This window comes from Canis lupus, chromosome 10 (assembly GCF_003254725.2).
Source record: "Canis lupus dingo isolate Sandy chromosome 10, ASM325472v2, whole genome shotgun sequence".
Taxonomy (NCBI): domain Eukaryota; kingdom Metazoa; phylum Chordata; class Mammalia; order Carnivora; family Canidae; genus Canis; species Canis lupus.
In genome coordinates, this window is record NC_064252.1 from 26,190,502 (window position 1) to 26,215,005 (window position 24,504).

Below are 24,504 nucleotides of genomic sequence, written 5' to 3' on the forward strand. Positions count from 1 at the left end.
CCCCAAAGGTCTAGGCTCTGTATGTGTAGCACCTGATTAGACCCAAGATGGGCAGTCCTGGGTACCTCTGAGGACAGGAATGGGGATAGAGATCAGTGGACCCAACAGAGCCTCCTTGGCAGACAAAACTTTCCCAGACACACACCCAGCTGGGGGAGAAAGAAGAGCCCCCCACCACCACCCCACCACCCCACCCCCGGGCCCGGCGGAGACTCGGCCCCGCCTACAGCCGGCCCCCACCCTGCTTCCCCTGCTCTGCTGGCGGGGCCTCCCGCGGTCCTCAGAACTGGGACCTCACAGCCCAGCAGCAAATTCATGAGCACATACTGAGTGTCTGCTGTGTGCCGGGCCCCGGGTAAGCTGCAGTGACAATGGTAACACTGGCAAATATTTCTCAAGTGCTCCTGGATGTCTGTTTGCCAAGGAGCTTTCCAACCAAACGGCACATACAATCTCATTGAAACCCTCCAGCAAGCACACAGGGCAGGGAGCCCAGAAGCCGCAGAACACAGAGCCTGTGGGGCTGTCGACTCAAGACCAGGGTCCGTCGGGTGGTGTGCAGCAGGGAAAGCCCTCTCTTTGACAGCCTGTCATGTAACTGGGTCCCGGGTCTCCCATTCTTTGACTTTGGGGGGGCAAAAAGCCACCTCACCAGCAGAGGACTGAAGCCCCCTGCTCACTTTACCTGCTGACTACCTAGTATTACCTCGAGTAGAGAAGAAGGGATGCTATCACACAGGCTTTCGGACCCATGTCCGCATCTTCACTAAAAGCCTTTTTACTTAGAAAAAAAATTTTTTTAACATTTTATTTATTTATTCATGAGAGACACACAGAGAGAGGCAGAGATATATATAGAGAAGCAGGCTCCTTGTGGGGAGCCTGATGGGGGACTCGATCTCAGGACCCCAGGATCACGACCTGAGCTGAAGGCAGATGCTCAACCATTGACCCACCCAGGTGCCCTGAAATAGCCTTTGTAAAAATAATCAACCAGTTCAGGCCTGGCAATGTAGGGCTGCCCCAGAACTACAGCAAAGTTCCCTAAAACTGGCAGGTACCGTTGTTCTCGCCATCTTACAGATAAGGACACTGAAGCATGGGGTACTTGGCTGCACGGGCTCCAGCCCCAGCCATCGAGGGTCACACAGCTGTTATATGACAGCAGCAGGATTTGAATCAGCCCCCTGCTGCCTCCCAAGCCCATGTTCCCAACCACGTGCTCCGCCACCCCCAGGCACAGGGCCTGGAATACCAGAGGCCCTCCGCTGGCATGTGCTCACTGGAATATTTGCTTTTTCCTTCTCACCCACATTGTCTCCTCCCAATTGGACCTGGGTTACAGCCGGCCATGAAGTCAGGAAGGACAACATTCCGACACTGGGCCCTGGGAAGGGAAGGGAAGGGAAGCCATCAAGGGGAGGGTGCTGGTTTCAAGGCCCTCAGTCAGTAAGAAGTCAAGCTGAAACAGAGTTGTAACTCCATCCCACGTCCCAGCTGCTGTCTTAAAAACTGGAGGGACAGGGTCACCGGGGAAGCCACCAGGCCGAGGGCCTCCTCAAACCTGCCACTTCCAGAGAGAAGAGTGACCAGGTGGAGGGACAGTGCCTGACGCCCCAGCAGGCCCCTTGGGGCAGCCTCCTCTCCAGGAGCCAGAGGCCAGCATGGTTACCATGGTGACCACCACCCTCCATCCTGTAGGCCCAGATGACAGTCATAGTTTCTGTAATTCGGAGGGCTCTGGGGGGTAGGGGTATGTGTGCAGGAGTGCTGGGTTTGGCTGAGGCAGCCAAATTTGTTTTTATTTTTGTCAAATCTGAAATCTGATCCGTCTCCCAGGGTGCACCTCAGTTGTCTGAATAAATCAAGAGGAGGAAAGGGCTGGCAGCTGTGCCCTCCTGGACCAGAGAGGCAGGGAGGGTGACCCAGCCCCTGTGTGAGGGTCCAACCCCTACTGGTCCTCAGTGAGTCCCAAGATAGAACTGGAGGCTCAGGCCTCCAGTCTCCAAAGGCTGAATGGGGCCTGATGTTCCACATCCCAGTTCTTAGGGCGGCTTCTCCAAGGCCAGGTCCACAGGCATCTATGAAGCACCTGCTGAATACCAGGCCTGTGCATCAGTGCTCTGAGATGAACCAGACTTACTCCTGCCCTGGAGCTACCTAGAGCACGTCCTTGTTCTAGGACCCAGCTGTGATGCGTGGCTACCATTTCAAACATCAACTATGCTCTAGACTCTTGGGCTTCAAAAAGACACCCATCCACTAATTCATCAATGTATTCATTTGACTTCTCTTTATGAGCAAAACGCACTCTGGAAAGCGGCTTGGCATCTATTAAAGTGAAACAGAGACCCCTGTTAGGATCCGGGAGGGACACTCCCGGGTGCACATCCCAGAGAAATTCAGATAGAAGTCCACAAAAGGGCATGTGCCAGAACGTTCAGAGCCGTGTTATTCATAATGGCCCCAACCTGGGAACAACTCAAGTGTGCAGCATCGGGAGAATGGGTCAGGCAGCAGATTTCAACTAGGGATGATTTTGACCTCCAAGGGACATGTGGCCATGTCTAGAGACATTTTTGATTGCCACAATATGGTGAGGCAGGGCACTGGCATCTAATATAGAGACCAGGGATGCTGCTAAACATCCTACAATGCACAGGACGGCCCCACTGTGAAGAATTATCTGGCCCCACATGTCAGCACACATGACATGACATGTCACCCCACATGTCTCAAGGCTGAGAAACCCGGTGGCACACCCATTCGATGGAATACTCCGCAGCAATGAAAAAGAGCAAACTACTGATGCACACAGCAAAAGAGACAGAGCTCACAGGCATAACGCTGGGTAACAGAGGCTGGACACCTAAGAGCAAAAGAGCACATGAATCCAATTTTATAAAGTGAAAAATCAGGCAAAGCTAACCCTACAGTGAAGGAGCTCAGAACAGTAGTGACTGGGTGAGCACCCATTGGGGGTGGGGGATGAGGGAGTTTCTGGGACTCTCTCCATCTTTTGGAGATGTTCTTGTTGGCCTGTGTAAGGTCACTGTTGTATATTTATATGGAAAAATTCCTTGAGCCAGACACAAAGATTTGTGAGCTCTACTCCATGTACCTCTTACCTCAATACAAAGGGGCCCTGGGTGGCTCAGTCAGTTAAGCGCCCAACTCTTGATCTCATCTCAGGTCTTGATCTCAGGGTCCTGAGTTCAAGCCTCACACTGGGCTCCACACTGGAGTGGAGCCTACTTTATAAAAGGGAGGGGCAACAAAAAATGGTAAAGGGAAACTACTATAAAGAAAAATAAAATGCAACAGTTAAACCCACACAAGCAACTGCTGGGATAGCCACTGTCATAGATCCCCACCCCCCCACCCCCTGTCAACCTTCACCACAGCCCTGCAAGGGAGGATGTCACTGATTTGCTGAGGCCACAGCTAGTGAGGGATTTGAACCTCACACCAACCTGTCTCCTGTTTGTTTAAGGAGTCATTCCTCCCGGGGCGCCTGGGGGGGCTCCGGCAGTTAAGCATCCAACTCGATGTCAGCTCAGGTCATGATCTCGGGGCCGTGAGATGGAGCCCCGCATCGGGCTCCACACTGGGCATGGAGCTTGCTTAAGATTCTCTCTCTCCCTTTGCCCCTCCCCTCACCTCTCTTTCTCCATCTCTAAAAAAAAAAAAGGATCCGTTCCTCCCATGCCCACAGCAGCCTCGGGAGATAGACACAGCAGATGTTATTACACCCACTTTTCAGATACAAAAATGAAGGTCCAGATACTTACCCAAGATCACACGGTGGTTGAGCTGGGATAGAAAGCGGCTCCCTAAAGTGGTCAGAGCTGCTGGGCAGATGGTTCTAGACCTCTCTGCTTACATGCCTCCAGCAGTGGGGAGCTCCCTACATGACACACAGCCCTGCCGGGGCTGGACTGATTCTCCTTATATGCTACAGGGTCTTGGGGGGCTGAGAACCCTTACAAGGATGAGATGAGGGAGTGAGCGCCCCCTTCTTTCCTTGTCCCTGCCCCCAGTGTCACCTCTTAGTTGCCCCATAATTTGAGAACTCATTGAATTTGGCCAAAGTCTCTGATTCCCAGATGCCCAGCAGGCCTTGGTGCCCAGTACAGACAGCCGGAGTGGGGGAGGTGAGGGAACAGGGGCTGCCAGCTTGGAAGAAAACCCAAGGCGGATGGTCCATGGGATAGGAACACCAGCCAAGGAGGCTTCAGCCCCTGCCGAGGAAAAGGGGAGGGCAGGGCTGCTGGGGACCAGGGTCCTACTGTCTCTGGGATGACCAGCCTCCAGAACCCATCCACTATGAAGGTGTACCTGCGGGGAAGCCTCCTGGACTCCTGGGCAGGGGGTACAGATGCCTCCCCCAAGCCCTCACAATATCTTAATGTCCCCCCGCTTATATCAGCTGTCTAACTGAACGTGGTCTGTCCTGGCTTCTCACCACCAACCAGGGTATCCATCCCTCTCTGTGCCCGGAGCCCCACGTAGAGCATCTGCTCAGAGGCACGGCAGCCTCAGAAAAGAACAAGGTCCCCATCACCTGGAGGCATCAAACAGCCTAAGAAGGGATTTCTGTGCTGGAGGGATATGCAGCCTCTCTTCCCACCCTGAACCCTCTTATTCAGCACCCTTCTGCTGAGACCCCCTCTGTCTGGCCCACGGTGGCTCTGGGAACCCTGCATGAAGAGGCTGAAGCCTCTGCCCTCCAGAACTCACAAGCAGACACTTGGTGGAGACACGGACAGAGGGTGATGACATTGTCCCTAGGCCTCCTGGAGGCCTGTCCTCCACCACAAACCTGCAGACACGCCCATGTCTGCACTCCCACGGAGCTCCACAGCCCTTCAGGCTCCTGCACCCCCTAACATGCATGCACACCCTCCTCCTCGCCCATCTGGCCAGCAGCCCTGGGTACGGCCAGGCACTCTCCTACAAAAGCAGTTTCTGAGGCATCTCTGGACCCCCTGGGGAAGCTCATAAGCCCCTTCTCAGAATAATGTTTTTAATGCATACATTTTTTTAATGCTTAGAATTAGAAAGGAAAGAAGCCAGTTAGATTAAAATAGTTGCCAAAACATTTTTAAAAAAAACATACTTGGGGTAGAGAACCACACGAGATTCATTATCAACATGATGAAGAGCCAGAGCCAGTAGCAGGTCTGATACTGTGCAACTGGAAAGCAGTGATGAGGTCCACAACCACCACGGTGTGACAGGTGATTGCTACTAGTCACAGGCACTGCCAATAATCACACCGTGGTTTGTTCCCTCCGTTCACAATAGAGAGAAATGCTCAATTTCACTCAAACATTAGTGAAAATAAATGTGCAACTTGTCCCCATCCAAGTTCAAGAAACCCAGATGAAGATCGTTATTCTAGAAACTCTTTCCCCCAGGGCCCCAGGGACACCACAGGCCCTGGCTGGTCCTCCTCCTCCTCCTTCTTGGGCTCTGTCCCTCAAATGTTGGCCTTTCTCAGGCTCGCAACCCTCTGGTCTCCCCTCTCTTCTCCTTGACCCTATACCCACTCCCACGGCCCCAGTTCTGCCAAGCTGAACAGGTCCAGAATCCATCCCAGCCCCAGGCCTACTCACTGCCAAGCAACACAGACACTCCCTAGGATGTCTCTGGGAATCTCAAATTCATCATAATGGGGTAGGTCATATTCTCCCCAGATCACCAAGTTCTCTGTATTTCCCATCCCCAATGAATGATGTCCCCCATCCACCACCAATGCTGGAAGTTGTCCAGATGAGAACCCTCCAGAGGTTCCCTCCCCCTTCATCCCCCTGTCCCTCGCAGAGACCTATCCTTTTCACAACCTCAATCTCTCCCCTCCATCAACAAATCTGCACCTCCACTGCCCCAGGCAGCCTGCACTCCCTCACTCCTGACTCTGAACAGCCTCCTCCTCCAGCCTTGCTTCCTCTGATAAATTCTCCACACACAGCCAGAGGGTTCCTCCAGAACCAAAAGTCTTCCGTGGCCCCTCACTGCCTTCCAGAGAGTTTCCAAACTCCTCAGCTTGACATTGAAGGTCCTTTGTGTAGGCGCTCTTGGTCAGCCTCATCTCTGTTCACACAACCTCCACTTCCGACCTTGCTTGCTAGGATGCAGCATGTCATTGAAAGTTTTGCTGCACACCTACTATGTGCGGGGCTGATGGCCAAGGCCTGAAGAAGAGACAGTCATTAATGGAACATGGAGCCTGTCCTCAAGGATCTCACAGTCTAGGTGAGGAGAATAAGTAAAGTACAAAAAGCCCTGTAGATAGTACAAGAAGAGGGCTTGACTGGGCATTGAACATGCAGCAGGGTGGATGAGAGATTGGGGCAGGTATGTTGACCAAGAAGTATCTGCCAAACAAGCAAAAGGATGGATGAGCGGATCGGTTGATAGATGGATAGATAGGAGCATGGGGTGGGGCCTTGGGTCTATGGATGATTGAATGGGTGGATGGTCAAGAAGCAGGGGAATGAATGCTTGAATGCAACAGTCAGGTAGATGGGTCAATGAGCAGATGAATGGATGAAGAGATGGAAAGGGGCAGCCCGGGTGGCTCAGCGGTTTAGTGCTGCCTTCGGCCCAGGGTGTGACCCTGGAGACCCAGGATAGAGTCCCACGTCGGGCTCCCTGCAGGGAGCCTGCTACTTCCTCTGCTTGTGTCTCTGCCTCTCTTTCTCTCTGTGTCTCTCATGAATAAACAAATTAAAATCTTTAAAAAGAGAGAGAGAGAGATGGAAAGATGGAGAGATGGAGAGATGGAAAGAGGGATGGATGCATGGATGGATTAGGGAGATGGACAGGTGAGGCGATGGACGGGTGGGTGTACGGGAAGGCGGTTGGAAATGTGACACTCTAGTAAATGGCAGCTCTAGGATCCAAACCCAGGTTTATACGATCACAGGAAACTTTCAGGTTGGGACTCCGCACTGTCCTCTCTTCCTCCTTCAGAGATTCCCCATCTCAGTTTCCACCCTCCTCACCCAAAGCCCCAGGCTCCATACTGTGCCCATACCTTCAGAGCTTCAGGAGATCCCAGGGTTTCCTGGCCTTGGCACCATTGACATTTAGGACCTGATAATTCTTTGCCATGAGAAGCTGTCCTGTGCCTTGTAGAATATTTGGTCTTTATCCGCTAGAAACCAACAGCACAACCTCCCCAAGTTGTGACAACCAAGAATGCCTCCACACATTACCAGATGTCCCCTGGGGGCAAAATGATCCCCGACTGGACATCACTGATGTAGCCTCACCTCCCCACACCACAATTTTATGGATGAAGAAACTGACAGAGGGGAGAAGTGACCTGCCTGAGGTCACGGAGCTTGCAATTGGTGGAGCCCAGACTAGACCTTGGGGGACAGTCGATCCCCAAGCATCTCCTCACTCGATGTGGAGGTGCAGCTGAGAGCCGCCCCCACCACTGTCTAGGGGAAGCCAGGTGCAGACCTTGGGCACCCTGTTCCCACCCCCTCCACCCTGGCCCTTTCCCCGCCAGCACCCACAGCACCTCGCGGTCAGCCAAGCCGCCTCCTCCTGCTTTCTCAGATAGAAACTGTCACCCAGAGAGGTCGAGCTGTCTGCACAGTATCACACAGCAGGAAGCGCCAGCATCGGGATTTGAACTTGGGGAGACAAGAGGGAGACCAGAGCACAGTTCCACAGGGCAGACGGGGCCAGAAATGCCAGAAATGCGGAAGGCAGCCCCACAGGAGAGCTGGGGCGAGATTAGCAGGGAGACATTCCGGCTGATTAAAAAGACGGATCGATTTCTCTGGTAGAGAAACCAATGGGGCCGTTTGTCTCCCAACAGGATGGCGAGGCGGTCCGAGGGAGGTGACAGGTCAAAGCTGGCTTCTGACACAGACTCCGAAGCCCAGGCAGGATGGACTAATGAAAATCCAATCATGTTTTAAATGCCCCAGGAGGGGGCTGACACTTCATTAGCCAGCCAGGCCTCTTTGTAATTCTCCTGCTCACTATCAATTACAACTAGCCTTGCGGTCAGGTCTCTGGGGTGGCACACGCCCTGGGCTCCTGCCCCGGCGCCCCCCACGGGCCACCTCGGCCCTGGACAAGACTCTCTGGGCCCCTCGAGAGCCACCTGAGCTGCTGAGATGAGACGCTTCCCCCACGCAGGTGGGCCTCCTGGTGCAACCTCCCCGTTTGTCCCCCAAATCTGGACCCCAAATGTCCTTCCCTGCTCAGCATCCACCCCATTCCTCTCCCAGCCCACACACCAGATGTTACCAGCATCCTGGGTGACCCCAGAGTGACCCCAGAGTGAAAATGGGTGACCCCATTTTCCTCAGTGGGCATGCCATCCCCACCTCCCTCCACCTCTCCCGGATCAGAGACTCTCCTGCTCTGGCTTTGAGGCCTCCTTCTTCATCAGAAGGTTCCAGAAGCATCCCCAGTCAGGAAAGATGGACCACTCCATCCTCCTGGTGGTCACAGCCACCCTGCAGGTCCCTCTGCCCAGCCTTCACCCCACTTGGCTTCACAGGAGTATGATGTGGGGCTGGCTCTGCCTCGCCCATCAGGCTAGGGACTCCTCAGGGTCACCACAGAGGATCCCAGCCTGGAATTCCGAGGCTCCACCCAACATGGCTAAACAGCCCGAGGGCACCTCCACTCAAGTGTAGAAGAGGGGCCAACACAGAGCTGGGCTTCAGGAAACGCTTGCTCAATCAATCAACCATCAATCAATATTTGTTTCAGGAGTCTACGGTTTGGTCTCCAGGTCTCTCTTTCCCTCAAGCATCCTCCATTCTGCTCCAGGAGTGACCATTCTACCAAACAAATTTAACCATATCCCATCCCTGCTGGACACCCATTAATGGTTTCCCAGTGTCCCCCAAGATCAAGAACAAGCTCTAGACTGGCACGTGACACCTGCTACCCAGCACACGCCTCACCCTGTGCCAGCCACACTACACTCCTCACTGCTCTCCCTACTAGTCTCTCTGCCTGGAACCCTGTCCTTCAACTGTGCTTTTGGAAAACTCCTCCTCATGCGGCAAGACCCAGGCCAAATGCCCCCCTCCCGGCAGGCCTCACCAATGCCCTCAGGTTGGGTCATGGGCAGCCTCTCCACCTATAGCTCTCTTTGCACAGAAATCTCCAAGCGATGGTGCCAGAGGTTGCCTGGGGATCAGGCTCCCACTGGCCCAGCCAGAGTCCTGGCTGTCCAACCCACCCTGCTGACCAACGGACACTGCGACATCCACTCCAGCCACCAGAAGCATCCGGAGGGCACAGCTCGATGCTGACCTTACTTCTGAGAAAAACAAACCTTCTCTACACCAGATGGAGGGAAGCGGACAATTTCCAAGACATGTGTTGTTTCTTCCAGCAACACTGGCCACCCATCTGGGCATTCTCATTAGCCCAGGGCTGAGGAGGGGGGCACCCTCCCCTAAAGAACCCTTTCCCCAGGGGGCCCTGGGTGGCTCAGTGGTTGAGTGTCTGCCTTCGGCTCAGGTGATCCCGGGGTCCTGGGATGGAGTCCCGCATCGGGCTCCCTGCATGGCGCCTGCTTCTCCCTCTGCCTGTGTCTCTGCCTCTCTCAGTGTGTCTTATGAATAAATAAATAAGATCTTTAGGGAAAAAAAAAAGAACAGAGAGCATGAAGAGAAAGAACGGGACGGTGGCTGGAGGACAGCCGGGCAGACCGTGGAAGGACCCACAACCAGGCTAAGTGAGACTATTCTGGGGACCACAGGGAGCCAGAAGGTTTCTGAATGAGGAAAGAATGAGTAAACAAATGAAAGGAGGCAGGGAGGGAGACAACAGCCTCTCCTGGGCACGAGGCACTCTGTGGGTGGCGGACCCCTTCCATACAGGGAGCCCCAGGAGCCCCTGAGGAGGAAGGCCAGGTGGGGAGGAGAGACTGGGTCCAGGGCACAGGTGACTGCCCACGTCGCACAACTCCGGGCTCCCGGCTGGTGCTCTCTTCACGAGGGGAGGGAGGGCATGCCACCTTGTCAGTGGGCATTTGGGGTGCGATCCCAGGAGCCGTCTGTTTAGATAGAAGGAGACAGAAAAACTCACACATTCCCAACAGCCCAGCCACAGGGAAAGGGCTCAGGGCAGGAGGATGGAGGTTAGATTAAAGCAGGACTTTCTGATAGTTAAAAACCCACAGAAGGGTCCTAGAGGCCTTTATCTGGGGGGCCAGAGGCCCCGTCTGGTGCCACAAGACTGAGAGGGAGCATGCCCAGAGACGGGAGGGTGGCCCAGATGATTGGATTGGGCGTAGCAGGGTGATGGGAGGGGGGTCTTCCTGCAGGTGACACCCCCTTCTCTCCTTCACATTTGGGGCTTCCCAGGTTTTCTCCTCCTCCCACTGCCCATCCTTCCTGCCCTCCCCCTCCCAGAAGCCAGCCCTCACCAGCCACCGACAGCCTCTCTGCCTGGCAGCCAGGCCCACAGGCTTCTCAGACCATCATCAAAGACTTGGGGCCCAGGTGCCGCCACCTTCAGGACCCTTGTCCTGAGCCACCCCAGGAAGGTCCCCACAGCTCCCCCACTGGCCCCAGTGTGCCCACAGCTGCTGCTCCTAACCACCATAGGAGACCAGCCAGCACTTGCCCTGGAATTGTCACTTGACTCCCTGACATTCCCAACCCGGAGTTGCTGTGGTCCCACCTCACAGATGAGCAAACAGAAGCCTGGCAAAGGCAAAGGCCTCTTGGCCAAGAAGCCAGGAGCAGGTCTTCATCCACACTCACACAAGCCACAGTCCCTGGGGTCATCTGAGCCCTCTCCCAACACCAACCCCAAGGCAGAGACACTGGCACCTGGACCCCCCCTCTTCAAGCTCCGCCAGCACCCTGGGTCACCATCATTCCTCATCACCACCCCACAGGTGCCTTCTCTGGATGGGCTTCCGACTGACGCCTGTCCCAGGGAGCCAGAGTCACCTTCCCTTGCACAAAATGGTCACAGCTGTCCTCTGTGCATGGCTGGTGCGTGGCACCCTCTCAGTAGAGGCTTGTCGAGTGATCTCATGAAGGGGTTCCTCCAACAAACATGCTGAACCCCCAGAATGCACAGCACAAGGCCTGAGCTATGATGAGACTACGGGCCCTGCCCTCCTCTCGCCCAGTGACAGGCAAGGGCGAGGGTCTGCACAGTGAGGGTCTCTGCCAGGTGGACTTAGCAAGAGCAAGCAGAGGGCGGGAGCCAGGCAGGGGACCAGAAGCAGACAGAAGGGGGCCCCGGGGGACAGGTGAGAGCCAGGACCACGGCCACAAGCACAGAGGGAGGGAGCCCACCCACAAGGAACACAGCGCCCAGGGGCTCCCTGCAGACACTGAAATGCTTCCCGAGGAGGCGGGTTCCCCACCAGCCCCTTCCCAGCCTCACTGTCCAGCTCTCCCATCCTGCAGACAGGGAGACTGAGGGTCCGGGCAGGGCGGGGGCGGTGACACATCCAAGGTCACGGGCGGCCCCTCCTCCTGCCCAGGCCCGCCGCCCAGCACAGGCGCCTCCACAGCCCACTGGCTTCCCACCACGCACGGCTGCTCTGCGCAGCACAGGCGCTGGCTCAGCGCTGGCAGGTGCGGGGGAGGCAGCCCTGGGGGTGGGGGGGGCTGCACACCCCTCAGGGGACGGCCCCAGGGCACCACAGAGGCGGCTGCCCAAACCCGGGGAGACCCTCCCCGCTGCCACCTGCAACTACGATAGCAAATCTCCCCGCCCTGGGCCCTGGGTGGAGCGTGGAGAGCCGGGCGCTCCTCCAGACTCGGCAGGTGGCCGCGGTGTCCTGGATAAAAGCTGAGGCTGGGGATTCAGAGAAATCGAGGTTTTCCTCCCAGCTCTACTACCTCCTGGCTGTGCGACACGCAATAAGTTTCTCGACCTCTCTGAGCCTCGCCTTCCCCATGTGCAAAATGAGGCCGTGACGGCACGTCTGGGGGGGGGCCACAGGTGTCAATGCAGCAAAGCGAATGCAGTTGAGCACCGGGAGCGCCAGTCCTTACCCTCACCCCGAGCACCTCCTCTGTGCTGGGCACAGTGCTGGGTGCTTCAAAGGCGTCTTCTCAAAAAAAGAAGGCTTCTCGAATCATCTGTAACCATCCATGATAGGGCTGGGAACCCAGAGCTGGGAGGGCAAACTAGAGCAGGACACCCACCACTGGCCCTCCTCCCACATGCAGCCGGGCAGCCTCCTAAATAGGGAGGTGTCCAGCTGGCGGGTCACGCCACCAGGGGTGCCGGGCTGCAGTCCGCGTGGCCCACCGGTGACCGGTGCCTGCACGGATGGGGCCGGGAGTACTAGCGGCGGAACCGGCACAGATTTCCCAAAGTAACACAGCTCGAGTCTGATTTTCCCTGAAAACAATATCCTCTGAAGGCGTGACGTTCTATCTAAAGGCTTGATGCCTGACGTCTCACTGGCTCTATCCCGAGCGAAGGCTTTGCTCCCTTCTACGTGAGGGCCCCGGTCACCTTTGAGCACAGTTAACAGGAGTGATGACCACATGCGCGGCAGTGTTCTTAGTCTCCGGAACTCTATTTTCTTTTTCTTTTTTTTTTTCTAAGATTTTATTTATTTATTCATGAGAGACACACACCCAGAAGCAGAGGCAGAGGTGGAGGGAGAAGCAGGCTCCCTGTGTTGGGAGCCCGATGCAGGACTCGATCCCAGGACCCTGGGATCATGCCCTGAGCTGAAGGCAGATGCTCAACCTCTGAGCCACCCAGGAGTCCCCAGAACTCCATTTTCACATACGCCTTGTGGACTCCTTTGGTCTTCAGCACACTTCTAGGAAGGAGGTGCAACCACCCCCATTTGACAGCAGGGAAAATGGAGCTTAGAAAGGTTTAAAAAACTGGCCCATGGGGGCGCCCGGGTATTTGCCTTCAGCTCAGGCCATGATCCCGGAGTCCTGGGATCAAGCATGAGCCCTGTGTCACGCTCAACGGGGAGTCTGCTTCCCCCTCTCCCTCTCCCTCTGCCCTTTGGCCCTGCTTGTGCTCGCCAGCTCTCTCTCACTCTCTCAAATAAACAGACAAATAAAATCTTTAAAAAAAAAAAAAAAAAAAAAAGCTGGCCCATCTTCACAGAGCAAATAAAAGGCAGAATGAGCCCCTGGGTCTGTCTGACTCAGGTCCCCAGCAGTTTCCACACGCCACATGCCACCTACCCATGAGTCGAACAGCACAGCCAACCCCTCGACATTTCAGATGCGGAGACTTCCCAGCTGAAACCCTGGCCTACGATGCATGCTCAAGGCCCAGCCTGGCAGGGAGCGGTGCTGACATGTGGGTGAGCGCCCCTTCCCGCCGGGCTCAGACCCAGTGGCCTCTTCTGGCTCTCCAGTGAGTCAGGAGGCAATTCAGGGTCGGGCTCTGGGCTGGGTGAGGAGCTGAGTCAGGGAACACCAGGTTTCAAAGGACCGCTGGCTCTGAGCCAGCGCCCCTCAAGCACCAGGAACACTAGTGCTCGGGACAGTCTTTCTGAGCAGACCCTGCCACCCTGCCCTGCCCCAGTCCCAGGCCTGCCTGCCGGTCCTGATAGCTGTTCCTGCTAGCCTGACCCTGACGCCTACATGTCCATCATTCCTTTGGGAAGCAGAATGGTGCAGAGTCTGGAGATGTGAAAGGTCATTTGGGGTTGTCACAATGATTAGGGGCCACTACCTACTAATATTTAGGGGCCAAGAACACCAAATACCCTATAATATGCAAGACAGTCTGGATCACAAAATACTGTCACAGCCAATATGCCAACAGTGCCCCCCACCAAGGAGCACCTGGTTAAGCACGGCCCCTTCCCAGAGCTCCTCCCCAAGAAAGAGGGGAGGAAGGGAGGATTCCAGCCAGGAGCGAGTCCTAGAGCCCTCAGTGCCTGATCAAAGACACCCCTAGGGGCACCTGGGTGTCTTAGCAGTTGAGCATATGCTTTTGGCTGAGGCCATGATCCTGAAGTCCTGGGATCGAGTCCCCATCAGGCTCCTTGCAGGGAACCTGCTTCTCCCTCTGCCTGTGTCTCCATCTGTGTGTGTGTGTGTGTGTGTGTGTGTGTGTGTGTGTGTGTGTGTCATGAATAAATAAATAAAATCTTAAAAAAATAAAAAAGACACCTTCTGCAACACACACACCAAGACCCTAAAGCCCACCCTGAATGTACCCACGGTCAAGTCTGTGCTCCAGGGCCCCTCCCTGCTGATGCCAAGGTCTCCTGGGCCTGCATTTGCAGAAACCTGCCTTGGCCTCTCTCCCATCAGCCGACTCAGCTGAACAATCCTATTCACAAAGCCTAGAATCTCAGGGCCTTGGACTTCCAAACACATACCACCACGGCCACCAAATCTTAGACTCACGCCCTCTTTAAAACACAGAACTAAAAAAAAAATAAAAAAGACACAGAACTTTACAAGCTTTGAATCACAGAGGCTTGGAATTTCATTGTCAATGAGCCTTCAATCTCACTCCAAACCCTTCGACTCAATCACAGAAGCTTCAAGTCTGAGGCTCCCAGAAGTTGACACTTCTGAAGCTGCTCCACTCTGGAGTCATCAGAGCTTTGGTCCAGGAGGCAGAGACCTGAACCACCTGTGTCCTTCACCCCAGCCTCGGCAGCCTCTGTCACAGGGCCTGGGGAGCCCAATAATGCTCTGAGCGGCTCCCAGTGTTGGGGAGTCCCTCCTGAAGGAGGCAGCACTCCTCCCCCAGGCGGCTCCCACACACTTGGACCCAGGGCCCTCCCCGAGACACAGGACCAAGTCCAGCTCTGCCCAGGAGCAGGACTCCTCCCCTCCCCTCCTGGGGCCAGCCTCACTGCGACTCCCAAGCCCAGGCCCCCAACCTGCACTGAGGGTGGAGCCCAGAGGGATGGTGAGGACACAGATGCCAGAGGGCCCCGGGACTCTGTTTACTCAACACGCCAGAAATGTGGCAACCTGGAGGGGTCTCCGTGGGCTGCTCGGTGCCCAGGGCCCAGAGTGCCTGAGGTCACGGGTGAGGGCAAGTGTGGCTGGCACCCCAGGCTCCCAAGGTTAGAAGAGGCCATCTCACCCACACCCTTCTTTTTCAGTAGAGACACGGAGGCTCAGAGAGAAAGAACTGCCCAAAGTCACACACCTAGTTTATGGCAGACAGGACTCAGATGTGTTTTCCATCCAGGGGCTTCTAAGATATTTGGGCCAGCTTTGTGCTGCTTTGGCCCAGCCAGATGTGCCAGATGTGTCAGACAGTGAGATGGGTCACACTCCTGGATCAAGGTCATCTGAGCCATGCCTCTACCTCCAGCCCAGTCCCGGTCTTGACTGTCTAAATCCATATGCGGCTCAGAGAGGTAAAGTAACTTTCCCAAAGTCACACAGCACCCAAATGGCAGAGCCAGAATCAGCCCTTGTCCCACCCAGGCAAGGTGTCTGTGACATGGTCCCATCATCTCCCTGGTCCTCCAGTAAGCCTTTCTCTCCCTCAGAGGCCCAAAGCTCCTGTGGTCTCTCTTTTCCTGGCCTGACCACCCCCCAGCCCCCATGCTACAGGCCTCTAAGGGTTCCCCAACATACTGTACTAAAACTGTCCCCATGGATGGTGCCTGCATCCCCCACTCCTGGGAGCTCCCCAGGGGAGACCAGCTAGCTGTCAGCTCCATGATCCCAGGGCTGACGTCAGTGAGCACTGGGGGAGCAGAGTTATTGAGCAGACCCTCTAACATACCTGAAACCTCCTGAGCCGTCCTACAGAAGGAACATCTGGCTTGTGGCCCTCCACCCACCTAGGGGCACCGGGACCCACACTCCACCTGCTCCAGCAGAGACCCTCCGGTTTCCAAGGTCATCACCCAGCCCCCTCCACAGCAGGGAGGTCAGCAGCCTTCCTTGGGGGGCCACCTCCCTACCCCGGCCTGCATCCCAGGTGGCCCGGGTGTCCAGAGTTGGGCTCAGACGCCACCCTGCGTGGCCTCGAGCACCAGTAGAGCCTCTGTTCTGCTTGGGGAGAGCCCAAAACCCAGAGGCCACCATGTCCGGGTCCCAGAACCTCCTCCTCCCCGCCCCCAGCCCCCAGCTCACCCCTCAATCTATTTCTACACTGCACGGAGACAGTCCTTCTACAACACTGATGGCTCCACATACAACTGTGCTGTGACCTTCGCCTGCTCCCGCTGCCCGGAGAACGCAGGCCAGCTCCTCACTCAGCCCTGCAAGCGCCCCTTTCCCCTCGCCCCTCCTCCCTCCACACTGTCCCTCAGTCCTCCACTCCGAGCACAACAAACCGAACCGCCGTGGTTCCCCTCATCTCCAGGCCTTCGGTCCCGATGTACCCTCCTCCCCACCGCCCTCTCCACCTAACACCGCTCACTCCTGGGGACTCGGCCCGGACCTCGCCAATGTGCACCCAGCGACCCAGAAGGAGCACCCGCGGTGTGCCAGGCACCATGCTGGGGTGCTGGGGTCCAGCAGGGAACGAGACAGGCTCGGTCCCCGTCCTGCTCCCCTGACAGGACCCTGGAGGAGGCAAATGTTACATTCAGAATGGCACAGCTAGGGAGTGACAAGTGGGGAGGCCGAGGGGGAAATCACGGCAGGCAGCCCTGAGGAGGTGATGCGCTGTGACCTGAAGGTTGTAGTGAAGAATTTTGCCAGGTGGAGAGGGAAAGGAAAAGCATTTCAAAAGAAAGAGTCTGTGAGAAGGCCCTGAGGCCCGGGAGAAGGCAGGGGAAGCAGAGGGGTAAGAAGTAAGGTGGCCTGAGGGGCTGGGTTAGGACTTGGCTCTGCTCCTCCAGGACAGTGGGAAACAGCAAAGGGACTTTAGCAGGAGCCAACACGAGCTTGGGGCAGCAAGTGGAGGCTGGAAGATCTGTGAGGAGGCTGCTTGCCGCTGCCTCTGGGACCACGCTCACGGGGACCCATCAGGCTCTCATCAACCCAGAGGCCACCGTCAGTCAAACGGGAGAAGGAAGCTGAGTCATGGGCCAGGGTCTGACTTCACTCTGCATTCCCGGTCCCTGGGGAAGAGACCTGGGGCTCACACCCAAGGACTTTCTGAGCCAGCCGGGCACTGGACCAAGCCCTGCAGTCATCAAGACTTCCAGAACGTTCACATCGGCAGGATGCCCTCCATGCCCCGATGTCTCCCGAGACCCACCAACCTGAGCTCGCTCCCAACCAAAGGCAGGTGTGACAAGCAGGTCTCCAACAGGGAAGAGCTTGGCCCCACCACACAAAGGATATGGGTTACACACCATCTTGATGCACCAGTTCCGGGGGCTGGTGGTCTGTCGCAGACAGAAGAAGGCAACCGGCGCCAGGTCCGGGTGAGGGACTTCAGGATCGGCTCCATCCAGGGGCTCCTCCGGGCCTGGAGGGGAGGGAGGGGGGCTCTGGGGCCCCGGCTGCTCCGTTACTCCGGGCTCAGCTGCTGGGGCGGTGGCAGACGAGGAGGAGGGCGGCGGGGAGCTCTCAGCCATGTCGGCGCTGAGCAGGGAGCCCTGGGGGGGAAGATGGGGGCGCGTGGCAGGGGGGGCTTGGCAACCCGCCTTCTCCCACAAGGGAACGCAGCCCAGACAGTGTGGCCTCAGGTCCCAGGGTCACTCTGCCAAGAGGATTAGAAAAGAGCTGAGGGCCCGGATGCACCTGGGTCAGAATCCACTTCCAGAGAGTGGTCCTGGGGCAAGTCTGGTCAACTCTGCTCAGCCACAGTTTGCGGAGATGAAGAGTGAGAATAAGACCCGCTTAGAATGGAGTTGTGACATTAGTTGAGTTGTTGTTGTTGTTTTAAATGAGGCTACGGTTGTATATTTACTGCATCACCGAAGAGAAGAAAATTTGTAGGAAGAAAGGAGAAGTTACTGTACATCAGACGTCACTGCCAGGATGACACGCGTTAACAACCGAGAGGTTGGCATGCTGCGGAGCCAGACACCAAGGCAGCTGGGCAAGCCTGGAGGGAACCAAGGCAGGCTTCCCTGAGGCAGTGACACCTGAGCTGGGACCTACAGTGGAGCCCAAGGATCCCACCCACCACCTCACAAAAGTGACAACGCAGGGACCTTGCGCACCAAGCTCTTTGCCTTACAGCCAGAGAAACTGAGGCCCAGAGAAGGGACGGCACAGACACACAGCCTGGTCACAGCAGAGGGACAACAGCGCCCCCAGGGCTGGCTTCCTGGGATGTGACCTGGGCGGCCACCCAGGACTCCATGCTCAGAAGGGCCCCGCTCTGGGTTTAATGCCCTGTTGTCACCAACCTGAAATTCTTAATAACTGTTTGATCAGCCCCCCCTGCCCCGTTTCACTGGGCAGTGAGCCCTGCAAACCACATAGCTGCTCCCGACTTCAGCTCAGGGGTTACTTGCGCATCCTGGTCTCACCTGAGCCTTCCAACAACTCCAGGAACGCGGCTGCGCAGATGGAGAAACAGACCCAGAGAAGGAAGTGGCACCTCATGGCCTCACACTGCCCCAAGCGTAGAACTAGGGCACGCTTAGATGCCACAGTCCCGGCACTGGCCCCCCGATTCTCCGACAGCTGACCATGCCTAGCCTGGCGCCCCGACACGGCTGGCCCACGGACAGGTAGGGAGACAGCCACTCCTCAGGGCCTGCCCCCTCACCACCTCATCCGAGAGGCCACCGGTCCCTGAATTGTCACGTGCCAGGGTGCCCGGGCCCTGGGACCCCGACCGTGCCAGGCTGGGCGATGGGAGCTGGAGATGGAAACTACACTCCTGGTGCTCACCCAGAGGGCTGCCGCCCGCGGCTGCTGAGCTGCCCAGAGCTGATGCGTTTGGACATTTCTCTGGCTCCCGGGGGCGACAGGCGGGAGTTGGCACCTCCTGCCACTTTACCCGGCTGGTCAGGGACGCAGAGTTTTCCTCCCAAGCTCCATCCAGTTCCAGAAAAACGGCCGTGGGCCTTACATAAGCTTTCAGGCGACTCAGCCTGCCATGTGTCAACCCCTGGGCTGCAAAACCTCGTCCCCAGGGTGGCTCTGGGTCTGCCCACCGCCTCCCCAGGGTGGCTCTGGGTCTGCCCACCGCCGTGCCCGCCTTGGAGCCCACCGTCCCTCTGCCGGACCCTTGCTTCAGCCGCGCTGGATGTCCTGGGGCCCCAGAGGACCGGCCGCCTCCTCCACCTCCGGTCACCCCGTTCCCTGGGACACTCTCTCCTCCAGCTCCCACGCCCTGCTCCCCCAGGCCCTGACGATTCATTTGTCCAGGAAACATTTCCTGAGCACCTACTACGTGCAGGTGCTGCACCGGCTCTGCAGCTACGCCAGTGAATAAGACAGCAGCTTGGCAGCAGCCCCCGTTCAGCTGACGCCCCAGCAAGGGAGAGAGACACACGAGTCAATTAATTTCTCTCCCTCTGGGTTCCAGAGCCCTTATCACCACCAAACATGCCGTTTAATTTATGTATTTATATCTTTATGACTTAGCGGCTGCCTGCCCAATCTGAAAGAAGGCTGTAAGAGAGCCGGGGGACTGCGGGCCACCTCGTTCACCGTTGCAGCCCCCCACCCAGTGCCTAGAACAGTGCCTGGAACACACTAGGTGCTCAACCAATATTCACTGAATAAGTTAATAAAACGTGCTGGGAAGTAAACAAACAAGGGAGAAAGGTGGGAGTGGGGAAAGCATCTCCTGGAGGGAGAGAGACACCGAAGATCAAAACAGGAACCAGAAGGCACTGGCCACGTGTGATCTGTAGGACGAGCACTCCAGGTAGAAGGAACAGCATGTGCAGAGATGGAGGCTGGAATGAGCTCGGTGCATTTAGGGGAGAGGAATGAGGCCAGTGTGCCAAGCCCAGAGCCTGGGAGGGGATGAAATGAGTGTCTGGCAGGGCCCGCGGTGAGTGCACGGAAGGAGCTCGCAGTGTATTCCCCAAGTGCAACGGGAAGCCACAGGAGCGTTTTAGGCAGGGAGGGGTGTGCTCTGGTCTGTGCCTTTAAGCCATCCCTCCTCCGGGCAGGAGGAAGGGAGAGTGAGTGGAGGGGCAGGGGTAGGGCAGGGAGGGCCAAAAGGAGGTGGGAAGGATGGGCTGGCCCTGCCCGGATACTGGTGGAGGTGGGAAGAATGGGGTGGATTGGAGACATATTTTAGAGGAAAAAAGCCTGGCCCTGGGTTGGTCCCGATGCCACCCCACCTGGCACCTCCAAACCCCTTCCCGCAGCCACATGGGTTCAAAGAGCGCCGCGGCCTCTAGAACAGCAGATGCCCGCCCCCCCTTGCTCTCAGCCATGTCCACTCCGTCCTAACTTGCTTTTTGCCTCACTTGGCCTTGTGGAAGGCTGTCACACTGTGTGGTCTTCTGTCCTCACACCTCTCCCACCTCACTGCAGGACTCCTAGAGGCCACTACTGCCCAGGCCACCACCCCAACCCATTCCCCAGTGCCCACCAGCCTCCACCCTCTGACCTGCTTCCCAGTGCCCACTCAGCCTCCACCCTCTGACCTGCTTCCCAGTGCCCACCAGCCTTCACCCTCCAACCTGCTCCCAGTTCCCACTCAGCCTCCACCCTCTGACCTGTTCCCAGTGCCCACCAGCCTTCACCCTCTGACCTGCTCCCAGTGCCCACTCAGCCTCCACCCTCTGACCAGCTCCCCAATGCCCACCCAACCTCCACCCTCTGACCTGACCCCCAGTGCCCACCCAGCCTCCACTCTCTGACCTGCTTCCCAGTGCCCACTCAGCCTCAACCCTCTGACCTGCCCCCCAGTGCCCACTCAGCCTCAACCCTCTGACCTGCTCCCCAGTGCCCACCCAACCTCCACCCTCTGACCTGCTCCCCAGGGCCCACTCAGGGTGCCACTCTCTCTGCTTCCTTTAGTCCCAATTCCCTCTGGCCTGTGCCCTGAAGCCCTGTTCTGGTCCCCAGCCGCCCAGCTGCCTATGGCAGGAAGCTCTTGAGAGGTTGGCAGCTGGGCTCCCCGGGGCTCCAACCTGTCTGAAAATGGAGCCTCATGGGGATGAGAAGACTGGCTTTAGGTGACAGCATTGATGGACTCAAACTCAGGTCCCTCTGGCCCCAGAGTCTGAGCAGCCTCCACATCCTGAGCCTCCTCCTTGTAAGTATTCCAAGAGTGGGGCCACCAGGCTACGGGGTGGTAACTGGACTGGTCTCCGTGAGCAAGTGCAGAGGCAGGAGCAGAACCTCACTGTGACTGGAACTCACACTCTGCACCCCTGACTCCACCAGCCTCTTGGAGCCTCAGCCTTTCTCTTCATAAAGTTCAGCCCTCTTTCTGCTGCATCAGCAGGTCCCACATGATGTGGATGGGAAGGCTCTCTAAGACCCATGAAGGTAGATGTCCAAGCATACATGAGGCCAGCTGTGACATCCCCAGGGGCTGCCATCCCAGATCTCTCTCTGCCATAACTACCATCACTACCATCACCACTACCACCATCACCATCTCCATCATCACCATCACCATTATCAACATCATCACCATCACCACCATCACCACTATCACTATCATCATCACCACCATCACCCTTATCATCATAACTATCACCATTATCACCATCAACACCACCACCACCATCATCATCATCACCATCACCATCACCACCACCACCCTCACCACCCTCACCACCCTCACCACCACCACCCTTATCATCATCATCACCACCACCACCACCATCACCACCACCATCATCACCATCACCCGTATCACCATCATCACCACCACCACCATCATCACCATCACCTTTATCACCATCATCACCACCATCACCACCCTCACCACCATGCATCATTTATGTCCATTTCTACCCCAGAACGCTAAGGTACAAACCATCCTTATTTCTACTTTATGAAGAAAGAAACTGGGACCCAGAGAAGTTCAGCAAGGCCCATTCTCACTCAGCTGGTATAGAGCAGAGTCAACTCCCACTCCCGAACCTAAGCACTGAACATTAACAGACACCACCCTGGGACAGGAAAAGGTGTCCTGGAACCAGGCCTTCCTTCCCAAGCTAAGTCCGCAGACAGTACCCATGTGGCTGCTTGTGCAGCCAAGAGCCCCAGTGTGGACGAAGACCCTGCAAGTCTTCCCAAGTCTGTGGGGAAATCTGGCTCCCAGAATCTTCCAGAGCCCTTGGAGTATGGTGAGGAGAGGCCTTTTGTCTGCAGAGCTCAGAGCGCTGGTGGAGAAAGACAGGAGGCTTAGCCTGGTCACCCCAGGCGATGTGTGCACGTGCACACGCGTGAGCACGTGTGTATACACGCATATGCATGCACTTGTGTGTGTGTGTGTGTTTGTGTGTTCACGGGCACACACAGGCAGACAACTTGTTTATTCCTTTATCAATGACCACACATCAACACATCAGCTAATGTCGTAGCTAGGACAATAAGCAACAAATTCATTCTGGGAATACCAGATTCTAGGAATCTCAGAATCAGAGTATCTTAGAATCATCCAGAACCTTAGAAGCTCACAATATTAGCTACAATAACCTCAGATTCTATAGCATGGTATTTCAGAGCACACGCCAGAAGCCAAGACTGTGCCAGAGTCCCAGCTCTGACACCAATCCACCTTGGCACACCACTCAGCCCGGCAGTGGCCCTCAGTGATCCTGACTACAAAGTGATGGTGACAACTCTTCCATGGCGGGACCACTGGGAGGACGAGCTGGGGCGACACTGTGAGCACCTGGCTGCACCACCAGACACCGAGCCAGCACGTGGTAGGCCCTGTGACGGTCTCCTGTGCTTGTCAGTGGGTCAGCCGTGGAATTCCAGAATCCCGGAACTCAGAAGCCCCAGAAACACAGCGGCTGGTTTTAGACTCCTATGACCTCAGAGCTCCACACAGGAGTCTCTGAAAAGAATGGGATCCCCAAAGGGGCGTAGTTGGTCACCACATGCTCATCAGCACAAAGATCACACACACACGCGCGCGTACTCACACACACACATCCATTCGCGCACTCACAGATGTACACAACCAGGCATGTACTCTCACACTCACACACACCGCGTGTACTCACACAGACCCAAACACGCACCTCACACACTCATATTCACACACACACTCACACACACTCATGCTCGCCAGTGCAGAGCCGGCATCTGGCGGCCTGTAGAAAGGTCTTTATGGGGCTGTGGGAAATGCGCCTCCCAGAATCTTTCAGCCGGCATCCCAGAGCCCCTGGAACCCTCTGTCTGCTCCCTCTTCTGCATGACAGCCCTGCAGATGCATGACGACAGCCCGCCCACCCCGGAGCCTCATCTGCCCCAGGGCCTCTTGTCACCAGCTCCCTCAACCACTCCTTGGGCGACATTTCCAGATCATCTACTCTTTGGGACCCGTCCCCAGTCACACTCAAGTTTGCTTACTTTCCTGCAAAAGGGCAGGACCAGATTGGCACCAAATAGTCCAGAGAAGAGCAGAGAGGTCACCTGCCTGATTCTGCAGTGGAGTCGTCTTTTGTTGTAGCCGGGGAGCCCCAGAGCCTGGCTGCCAACCCAGTCAGACTGCAGCATCTACAGTGTATGCGGTCTACTGGCCCCCTCAGATCCTCTTCAAAGGCTCCTGTAGCCTAAAGATGAATGGCTCAAAGATGGCCCCGGATGCATGACCTGACACAGAACTTGCCCTCTCTGCCTGCACACACTGCAGTCATCTTAGGCCTGTCACCAAAATCAACAGCCAACCCCGCTCCCAGCTTCACAGTGTTCAATGAATTGGCTCGGAACCCCCTCCCGTGGTGGCTAACAAGAGTCAGAGACAACATTATTAGTTGAGCACTTACTACGTGCCAGGCAGCTCTTTACAATCCAGCAAAGCAGGGATGCCCGGGTGGCCTAGCGGTTAAGCGTGTCTGCCTTTGGCTCAGGGCGTGATCCTGGGGTCCCACATCGGGCTCCCCGCAGGGAGCCTGCTTCTCCCTCTGCCTGCATCTCTGCCTCTCTGTGTGTCTCTCATGAATAAATAAATAAAATCTTAAAAAAAAAAAAAATCCAGCAAAGTGTTTTTGCTCTCTCCGCTTTATAGGTAGGTAAACTGAGGCCCAGAAAGGTTAAGGGAAAAAAAAAAAAAGGTTAAGGGATTTTCCCAGGGTCAAGAGCTACTTAGCTACTTGAAAGAGCTAAGCGTTGGATCTGGAAGACCCAAATCCTTGTTGCCAGTTAAAGGGTCATCCAGATCGGGCGGTAGACAGGCCACCGCAGCACACCCACCCCCATTACCTGTCCACATGTCTGTCACTAGACATTGTCACTGTCAGCTCTCAGCCTTATGACTAGTGCCAGCCAGCGAGACTGTATTAGAGTCTCCATCAGTGTGTTTGAACATTTCCCAGCAGGCGACTCTGCTGATCATTTTTACTCATTCTGCAGTAATGAGGGCCTTGGGTCTTACTTCAGCTAAAAAATGAGAGTGAATGGGGTCCCTGGAGGGAGGGAGGTCATTCTAGAAGGAAGAGCACTGGATCAGGAGTCTCAGTGCCCGGGCTCGGGGCCCAGCGCCACTCTCGCTGCACCACACCGCCTCATCAAG

The 24,504-nt window shown here is 56.3% G+C and overlaps 1 protein-coding gene across 1 annotated transcript in view; it reads right to left on the bottom strand.

Annotated features, from left to right (window-relative positions):
- Nucleotides 1-24,504, bottom strand: part of CACNA1I (calcium voltage-gated channel subunit alpha1 I) — a 112,267-nt gene that overhangs the window by 83,861 nt on the left and 3,902 nt on the right. Inside the window, exon 2 of the mRNA XM_049115065.1 lies at nt 17,221-17,479. Within this exon, the coding sequence (XP_048971022.1) occupies nt 17,221-17,458 (238 nt within the window). The 5' untranslated portion in view covers nt 17,459-17,479. The remainder of the gene's footprint in view (nt 1-17,220; nt 17,480-24,504) is intronic.